Consider the following 10,408-nt stretch of genomic DNA (forward strand, 5'->3'; position numbering starts at 1 on the left):
ATCAAATCACCTCCTCAAATTAATAGTGAGTTGGGTTAACGAACATCACAACAACAAAGAAGATAGAGACTAGTCAGAAATTGGTATCAAATCTTAAAAGAAAATGTCAGAAGTAGTAATTCAATCTTAAAGAAGAAAAACACAAACAAAAAAGAAAAATTGAAAGAAAACCGGCATGTTCATTTAGAGAGCAGGCCTTGAACTTTTATTATTAAGTATGAAACATATATTAAACCAAAAAAAAGAACTCATAATGTATTGATTCTGCCATGAATAATAGATCTCTTAATGGGAATGAACTGCAAAGAGATTTTTTTTTTGATCGAAGAGAGTTTGTTTTTCTTTCATTTAGTGTTGTATGACGATATCTAAGTTGCTAATAGTTTCTTCTTGGGGAGATTTTTATCCTGTTCCATCTTACTATTTTCATTTTCTTTCTTTACCGCCCTGGGGAGTCCATCTAATCCCAAAATGAGGAAATTACAAGCAAAAATAAAAAAATAACTAATTAAGCACTTAAAATTATATATAGTGGAGAAAAATCATTACAACAAACAAATAATTTAATTTTTCTCTCCTTTCTTTTTCTATTGTACTCATTTTTAATCATTATCAATCTTACAAATCCCAGAAAGATTAGAAAATTTATTAGTATTGCCAGTGATTCCCATTATGAACAAGGTAGACTTGTCTAGGACTTCCTTGATGTGGAGGAATACAGCGAGGGCAATAATTGTAACCATGTGGTACTACTTGTGGATGAAAATTTGGAAATCCCATCGGCACTGATAATGATGAGATCTGGTTATTATGAAGAAGATGTTGATAATGAGGATTAACAACAGATTGATTGCTAACTGGAGATGACGTTGCTGATGATGGTGGTGAGTATTTTCCAGCAACTACAGAAGAAGAAGAAGACACTGAAACTGGTGGAGAGACCATCTTTAGGGTTTTCTTGAAAACACTACTATATATATTCTCTTCCACATCTTTAGGCCATATGCATTATTAGGTGGTATATTTACCCTAGACTGGAGAGAATAATGCAACTTCTTGCCTACTTGTTGGTCTTGAGTGACCACTTAAACAACTTTTGTGCCGCATCTAATCTACTACGTACTAGGATTTTTCTATTTTCTCAGGCTCATTTCCCCCTTTTCTTCAATTTGACAAACCTCTTGCATCTATTCGATGGATGTGCCCGTATTCCATCAGATTGGCATATAAAATTGTTCTTTTCCACTGCAACATGTGAGCATGTCAAATATTGTCGGAACAATGGCATGGGTTACCAAACTGCTGGCCACCAATAGTTTAATTTTGTGGCTCATAAAATAGGTATCAGAAATGCGCCAAATTTGTAACTGCCATGAATTTCCGTAACTTCAAATTTCTCGGACAAGCTAAAAGCTGATTCATTTTGATGCGATGCTTTCTTGATATATATGTTCCTAGCTAAGTCAACCTATAAGACTATGCTTTCTCTTATAGTAGAAGAATATTCATGATCTAGCTTGCTAAAGCTAATGAACATGGCGGACGTCTTTGGTTGACTAATAGAGGTGACGTCGTGGAATCCAAATCGGTGGTTTTATCTGTTTTTATTTTTGCAAACGGAGTCATGGAGCGAAGAATCTGTAGGAGTTTTTGCAGGTTACAGTTACATAAGTACACACTACTCCAATATCAGTTTTACATAATGCTCAGCTTAATTGTTTGTCAATCGCCTTTCTAAGATCAACTCCAATTTTCAGCAAATTAAAATCTCCCCTTGGCTCTCTTATCTCTTCTTCTCACGCTTGCAGTTTTGAGCAAAGTACTAGAATTTGGGTTCAGCTCATACAAAGGATAGTGCGACACTGCGACTTACAAATTTTGGCAACAACATGTGGCCATTACCTGCAAACCAAGGAAACAAGTTCAAACAAATACTCAAAAAAAAAAAGTGTAAGCAAGTCAAAGGTCCGAAAAAGAGCGTGTCAAAGCCAGGGTCGACACTGATCATATGACTTAAGAAGTGACACCTCTTTAATCAAATCAAATGACCTCCCCAAACTAATGGTGAAATATCAAATCACATCTCATATAAGATAGAGACTAGTGAGAATTGGTATCAAATCGTCAATAAAAATATCAGCAGTCATTCAATCTTAAAGCAGAAAAAGACAAACAAAAATTTGAGACAAAACCAAATGCATTCTCATTTGGAGTTCAGTCCTTGAATAGTGGAGAAATATCTACTTCAGATATTTTCAAGAATTATTCTATGAATCATAATTCTTCTCTCTTTATTTTTCTATTGGTTTATCATAAAAAGAAATCATAATTTTTCTATTTCTACTCATTATTAATCTTTCAAATTATAGAAAACTTAGAAAATATATTAGTATTTCCATTATGAACGAACAAGGTAGACTTGTCTAGGACTTCCTTGATGTGGTGGAATACAAGAAGGGTAATAATAAGGACCATGTGGTACTGCTTGTGGATGAAAATTTGAAGATCTCATTGGTGACGATTTAGAGATCTGATTCTGACGAAGATGCTGATAATGAGAATTAACAACAGACTGATTGCTAACTGGAGATGATGTTGTTGATGAAGGCGGTGAGTATTTCCCGGCAGCTACAGAAGAAACTGAAACTGGTGGAGAAATGATCTTTCTAATTGATTTTAATGGAAATAGAAATGCTTTAATCTTAAACGGCCTACTTGATTTCTTCTCTGCTAAATCGTATTCTTCCATTAAATTAATAAGATCTTCATCGGTCTTAATCGATACCAACGCATCAAGATCTTCACCCGGTAACTGACACCTCAAACTCACTGACGAGTATCCACATAGTTCACACAGCTTCACCATTAATTCTGCAAATAAATAAATTAAGACCCATGTCAGTTCACATCCAAAGGTACGTGGATGGTACAAATGAAAAATGAAATGAAAATGCACCTGAAAAAGAAATGGAAGAACGGGCGACAGATAGAAGACGAGTTTCTCCACCACTATAACGAAATTCCCCGTCAGGATAACGAGGGAGAATCTTTCCTCCATAGCTACAAACGAACTTAACACTGTTACTACTACTGACTTGACAGCTTGAGAATTTCTTGAGAGTTCCCACCATGAATGGTGTGAGGTTTTTGAGTTCAGACGGAGGAGGATTGATTTGTTTGTTTGTTTGTTTAGATTTCTTTCTTCGAGCCTATCTATGTAATTGGCAATCACAATATCGTATTTATAATGTTCATTGGAAACAAACGAATTTTGATACTTTGATGTCGTAACATGCTAAATATGCCACGAGGAATCTCGATTATTCTTTGTAGACGTGGCTAGTACTGGTTTACTCTAATGTCGACAGCACCAAAATTGGATGTATATATAAGCTCCCATCCAACTGGGCTCGTACACTGAATGCACTCGTCATTGAAGCTCCAAAATATCTTCTTTCTTGTCAGTGTATAGGATTATGCTCCATGTTGGTTTAACTGTATTCTATTGTTGCCTATCCAAAATGTAACCGCATTAAATCCTACACCACACCCAAATGATACGAAATATATGAATCAAGACATATAGTAATGAAATGAATGTGTTATTATTGAGAAGAGATGATAAATCTTTTTGTGAAACTACAATCAAAACCCCTAACTTAAACTAAGAGAAACCTCACACAGTGTATCTCTCAATACAAAATTACTCGACCCCTCTTATCTTACAATGCGTTAAGGCTCCCTTTTATACACAATCAGTGAAGTGGAATACAGCTCATTTTTTACTTCACTAATATTCACACAATTCACGTGATCCTATTTTTACTTCGCTACTCCTAGATTCGATGTTAAATTCTATTTTACTTCGGCGATAACCCCGGAGACTTGTGAGTACAGCTGTCCATATTTCTTGCTCAACATTCTATCTTCGTTCGAGATCGCTTCTCTTCGCTTCGATATTCTTTACTCGTTAAAATTGACGACTCGCGTTTTTCATTTGGACTTTTATTTACCTCGCTACTGACACTTTGTTACTTTCTTCGCTTCATGACTGCCACTTCGTAACTTCTAATTTTCAGAAAAGTTTTGTTGTGTCTTCTGACGGTTGATTTGACCTCTTGGGTATCTTAATAAATGCTTTGTCTAGAAACTTGGTAATAATATCTTCTGAACGAGATTTAATCGTTGATTTCGTTTCTTCGTAGTCCTACACGTGGCGAAGATATTTTCTGTACCTACATTTTTCCTTTTCTCTTTTCGCTCGAGTGAAATAAGATAGAAAAGAGAATACCCTAGCAGTTAATGCAATCGCCACGTCCCCAGATTTTTCACTCCCAACTTCTCCATGCGTGCTTATCTCCCTTTTTATGACCGACATGTACCGGTTTCACTCCTCCCTTTGCTTGGTTACCTCTTCGGTCGATTGCTCTTCCCACATCTTTTTCTTATAATAAGAGACCCCAAAAATGTCACATGTCGATACCATAGTTGTTCTGATATATTGTTGACCCACGTCAGCAAACCTTTCCATTTCACCACAACTATGTCGCCAACTTAACTAGCCCAGTAAGTTCACAGCAAACGTCACATATTTCAGTTTCTGACCCGGATTTTTTTTGGAAGACTCCAACGAAACACCGGCCACCAAACGTTACCTTTCAGGTAAATTCTTACCGACATTTGATTGAAAGACACCAAGCGGTGCATCTTCTAATACAGTTTTAGAATGTAAAAGAAGATACGTACTTGAAGAAAACATATTTCTGGGTATTTTTAGAGTTGCCCCTTCAATTTAGTATCTCAAGAAATATGTTTTCGTCAAATCTTATAGTACTACTAAAAGACTTCAAATCTTACACGAAAAGACATGTAGTTTGCTTATTTTTAAAACCGGAGAGGATGTGTTTTCTGGAGTTGCACTTTTATTTCAATATCTGAATAGACACATCGTTTACTTATTTTCTCTATAAATACTCGACAAAATCGGCTTCACAAATAACCGGCAATATGTAGCTTGCAATGGATATGGAAACCAACAAGATGCAGACGAGTAAGATCAAACAATCAGCAAAAGAAGATAATCAAATGACAACTACCCATTCACATTATGTTTCCCGTACTGACGGATCGGTTGAAAATACTACAACCTCAATTGTGTGCCCAATTGATCTCACAAAGTTTAATTCAAAAACAACAGGTGAACACCAAATCTTACGATAACTTCCGAGATTATATTTACAATGTTGTTACATAATGGTATTTATATTTCCAATATATGTGTGATAGAAGGAGAACCAAACAAAAAACAATAAGATATTACATTTCAGAAGATCATCTTCACAAAACTTTATCCCAAGTAAGGTAATGAACCTTTTAGGTCTAACAAACAAGAGTGCATTGAATCATACATGGTGACACACTATATGCCCACTATTAAATCAGAATTTATATATTGCCTACTAATAAATCTCAGTAATTCCTGCGAATTCATTATGCAATCTTTTGTGATATGAGATTTAAGCTTTATTTGTGGCATGCAAAGTAAAAATATGGGAACTATACTACATCAACGTAGGATGCAACTGGAATAACCAAATCAGTCAATGACTGACGACCTAGATGAGTTACGAAACCCATATTAAGAATTTTATAGTCAAAGTAAGTCTTGGTCTTAGTCAGTATTATTGGTCAAGTCAAGTCATAGTTTTTATGACTCCATTTTGTAATAAATACACTTTAATGTGTCTGAATAGTCCCTGTCTGTGTATTGAGAAAAAAAAAATTAATCAAAACTTTTCTTCTCTTTTACTTTTTGATATTTCACATCGTATCCGATAGGTTCTGATTTAAACCTAAATTTTTTCAATCAAGCTTAATATCTTTTTTACAATACCTTTTTCTTCCTGATTAACTATCAGTTACAACAATTTTTCAACAATTTTTCATCAAGAACATCTGAGTTCTTGCTATATCTTCGATCTGGGTTATAAATCTTGCTATGCTTGTCTATGAAAGGCGTCACAAGAGAGTTAATAATATCATCAATGACGATAACACAGCTACAATGTCTTCGGCTGATGCATCTGGTAATTATTTGAATTTTCAACTTTTACAAACATCACCAATTTTGTTTCGTTAAAATTGGATGGTTCGAACTTTCTTTTATGGCGTGATCAAGCCGTTCTCACCATTCTGCCTTGGCCCCACCATGCCAAGCCGTCCAAACCCTTGGCCCCACTATGCCAAGCCGTTCGCGCCATTTCCCTTGGCCATACGATGTCGGCCTTCCCTATGCGGCTATCAAAACGAAGGCGTGCGACGATCAACGACCACCCTTCAATCCTAGCCGTCCAAGGTCGCCAGAGAACGCATGGTAACCTTTGGCCCAAAACTCTAGTTTTGGCCACACCAAACCGCGCCAAGGCATGCCATGCCACATGTGTCAATGGAATGCCAACCACCTTGTCGCGCCATACCATGCCGGCCTTCCCTATGCGGCTACCAAAACGAAGGCGTGCGCCGATCAATGGCCACCCTTCAATCCTAGATGCAAATCCTAGTTGTCCAAGGTCGCCAGACAACGCATGGTAACCTTTGGCCCAAAACCCTAGTTTTAGCCACACTAAACCGCGCCAAGGCATGCCATGACACATGTGCCAATGGCATGCCAACCACCTTGTCGCGTTGTAGGATCATAATCTCGCAGCAATAATTCCTCAGCGAAATTATCAACAACACAACACAACAGCGTCGCAGAACAATTTCAGAAATGACATAATAAACGATGTCATCTAAAATCATGAGAAAAGTATGATGGTACTGCGAAAATAAGAGAGTTTGCGAGATTAACATTTGTAAGGTTGCGAGAATGTCGCAAGCAATATCCGAAAATAAAGGACAGATTAGCTGTCATCGACAATGTAGTTCCCTATAAATAGTCGTTCCGTTGTAAATGAAGAGAGGGATTTCTGAGTGAGAAGCAAGTAAATAAGAGGGAGAAAATCTAGAGCAGTGGTTATTTTTGATTCCTTTATCTTTTCTTGTAAGATTGTTCAATGATTGATCAATAAAATTAAGATTGTTAATCTAAAATGAGTTGAATGTTAATAAAATCTTGTGAGGGGTGTAGTGTAGGATTTCCTGCAACTACATAATGGCGCTAGAAACAGAGAGGATTGAAGATTGAAGATTATTCTAGAAAAAATTGAAGATTAATATTGAGATTTGTGAAGATTTGGAGTGATTGATTAAGAATTTTATATAATCTCTTGCAATTCATTAATATTGAAGAAATGGATAGAAGAAGAAATACATCAGAACAACCAACTATTGTTAGAAGAAGCAAGAGAATTGCTGGAAGGGAAAGAAGTGAAATGGGAGAATCTACTAGAATGAGAAATAATGGAGAAAATCAAATTCAACCACCAGTTCAACAAACACTAGTACAAGGAAAGAATACAGATTATGATAGGGTGAGTATACACACTTGGCAATCAAATTCAGCAGAAGAAGTAGAAGAAGAGCAGCAAACCAGAAACCATAGACAGGTAGAGAGAAATCAAGAAGCAGGTGAAGGAATAATTCATGGAGATGACGAAATTGGAGCGTTAGAAATGTTGAGACGAAGAATACATGAAGAAAGAAGAACTAAGGCAGAAGAGCTTGCAAATCTAACAAGGCAAAATCACGAATTGAGGATGGAAAATATGAGACTACAGAGTAGAAGATCGAGAAGTATTACAAAATCATATTCAAGATCGACTAGAAGAGAGATGAGGCGAAACTCACCCACAACTAATGCTGGAAATAATATTCGAGAAGAAATATCAAATCCTAAGGAAGAACATCAGGAAGATAGAGAAAGGACTGATGATCGTTACGTTCCACAAAATAAACCTTTTGATGATAGGCAAAATGATAGAAATCAAGAGAATGGACAACGTCAAGGACGAAATAATCAAGATGGCGAAGGGAATCGAGAGGAAGAAAGGAGAATTTTACATGAGAGAGAAGCTCAAAGAAATCAACAAACGATTTGAAGAAGAAATTGAAAGACATTACCTGAACAAGCACGTTTAATTTGCGAACGTGAAAAATTGAGAGCGGAAATGGAAGAACAAGAGCTTCAGGAAACAATTCGCCAGAACAATCACGACAATCGAGAAAGAAGACGAACACAAAACCGGAATAATGGTAATATCAATGAAGAGTATGATAGAGTACAGAGGATGGCTAAAACACAACGAATGAAATTTGATGATAAATGAAAAAAATCATGGAGGGGAAAATGAGAGACATCATCATATGCGAATTCAAGATAGAGATGAGGAAGAGAATCGCAGAAGAAGACGAGATGAGGATGATGAAGAAGAAATGCAAAATTTCGCGAGAAAAGAAAGACATGAACGCAGAAGAAGGGAGGCGAAATTAAAAAGACCAATGGATCAAAATTCAGGTGTAAATAAACAAATCTTGAAAGAATTAGAATAAATGAGAGGAATGCTAAATAATAGAGGAGAAGTAGGCAGAAGACAATTAGATGAAGTTATAGAAGAAGCTGCGAAAACTCCATTTACATGGAAAGTACAACTAGGAGGAATACCACCAAAATGAAATTTGCCCACATTAACCAGCATTTTTGATGGAACAACTTGTGCAATTCAACATATTAAAGCCTACGTGAGGTGCATGTTACAATGGGAAAATCATGATGTCGTATTATGCAAGTATTTTGCATCCAGCTTAACAGGGGAGGCGTTAAAATGGTTCGAAGGTCTACCAAAGAATACAATAACATCCTTCAATCATTTGCATACTACATTCCTGGGGGAATATATAAGTAATAATTCTTCGCGACCTGGTATTGAAGACGTGTTTGGATTAAAACAAAGGATTGGCGAAAGTTTGAAGCACCTAACTAAAAGATGGAGGACTATGTGTAGCGAAATGGCTGGCCGTGTGGATGAGAGATATCTTATCTTATCATTTATCAATGCTATGTTTGCAACCAACCTATTGTATATCCAAATTTTCAGAGTCAAGAATACGATCACAATGACGGAATTGCGAGAACTTCAGGAAGAATATATTGCTCTAGAGGAAAGGTAAAATGAAATGGAATCATAACCAGTTGCGAACACCAATTCACAAGCAGCGAATGCAAGATTATTACCCAAACTAATAAATACATTTGTGAGCACTTCACAAATACAACAAGAGAAGGTGACGGACAACAATCAACAGAAACTGGTGGCTATGGGAAGCCGAGATCAAGAGGAGTGTGAAAGAGAAAGAAATTTCTACAATCGTGGTGGAAATAAAAAGATTCAAAGACTCGATCAACCGCAAGAAACTTATGGAGGTCAAAGACAAAACTATAATAGAGGACAAGGAGGTCACAAGGTAGTATGGGAAGAAATCAAGATGCCACCTCTAAATGCAAGTGTGGAGAAAATATGGGAAGCTATAATTCTGATGGAGAATATACCAACACCATGGAATATTGGAACAGAACCACCTCCAAACCACAAAAGTCATGAGTTCTGTTCTTATCATCATTTTCATGGACACACTACAAATGATTGCATAAATGTAAAAAGAATTATTCTGAGAATGATAGATCAAGGAAAAATAAACAACTTTTTGGTAGAGCACCCACAATCTCAACCATTGCCACCACCACCAGAGCATCACAAAGTAAACAAGATGAAAAAGAAGGAAATATTCTTTATAGAAGTTGGTGCAAAGGCAAAGAATCTATTATGTCACTCTATCGTACATTCATACAAGACAATTGAAGATTTTCATGACAATGTTTTGAGTAGAGTGTTCGCAAGAGATAATGATGGAAGAGAAATTATGAATATTGCGAAAATCTCGCCACTAGAGGAATGACAGAAACATATATTTCTTTTACCGCAGAAGAAATCCCCGAAGGTGAAGAGGTACATGATAATCCATTGGTAGTAAAATTAGAAATTAATCCAAAACCGAAAGAAGATGAGGATGATGAATCTGAAGATTCATGGGCAATTAATAGGATTCTAATCGATACTGGAAGCTCTGTGAACATCTTATTTTATCATACTTATAAAACTAGGGGAGGAAGAGATTATGATCTTATACCATCAACATATAAGATATATGGTTTTAATGGTACTTCCAACAAGCCTAAAGGGGAGGTTACTATGCGAATTCCATTGAAGGGAATATCTTCTGAAATCCTGTTCTGTGTCGTTGACGTAGAGTCACCCTACAATGCATTAATTGGTCGACCTTGGCTACATGGGATACTAGGTGTAGCTTCAACTTTCCATCGGTGCATCAAATTCCCTCACCCCAGCGGTGTAGGAATCATAAAGGGAGATTGGGTTGAAGGAAAGAGGTGTTACGAAACTGAGGTAGAATC

General features: G+C 36.5%; 1 protein-coding gene across 1 annotated transcript; it reads right to left on the reverse strand.

Annotated features, from left to right (window-relative positions):
• Positions 1–2,366: 2,366 nt before the first annotated feature.
• Positions 2,367–3,224, reverse strand: LOC113323421. Its single transcript, XM_026571725.1, has 2 exons — positions 2,957–3,224; positions 2,367–2,871 (listed from the first exon to the last, which is right to left on the reverse strand). Exons 1-2 carry the CDS (start codon positions 3,129–3,131, stop codon positions 2,399–2,401), a joined length of 648 nt encoding a protein of 215 aa, XP_026427510.1. The 5' UTR covers positions 3,132–3,224; the 3' UTR covers positions 2,367–2,398.
• Between the last annotated feature and the right edge of the window lie 7,184 nt (positions 3,225–10,408).

Source organism: Papaver somniferum, chromosome 11, assembly GCF_003573695.1.
Source record: "Papaver somniferum cultivar HN1 chromosome 11, ASM357369v1, whole genome shotgun sequence".
Classification (NCBI taxonomy): Eukaryota; Viridiplantae; Streptophyta; class Magnoliopsida; order Ranunculales; family Papaveraceae; genus Papaver; species Papaver somniferum.

Bases quoted from the DNA above. Each gene is read 5' to 3' on its own strand.
- LOC113323421 (XM_026571725.1), bottom strand. From the start codon at position 3,131: ATGGTGGGAACTCTCAAGAAATTCTCAAGCTGTCAAGTCAGTAGTAGT. The intron at 2,872-2,956 runs GTGCATTTTCAT...ATTTATTTGCAG, and splicing joins TTCTTCCATTTCTTTTTCAG to AATTAATGGTGAAGCTGTGT.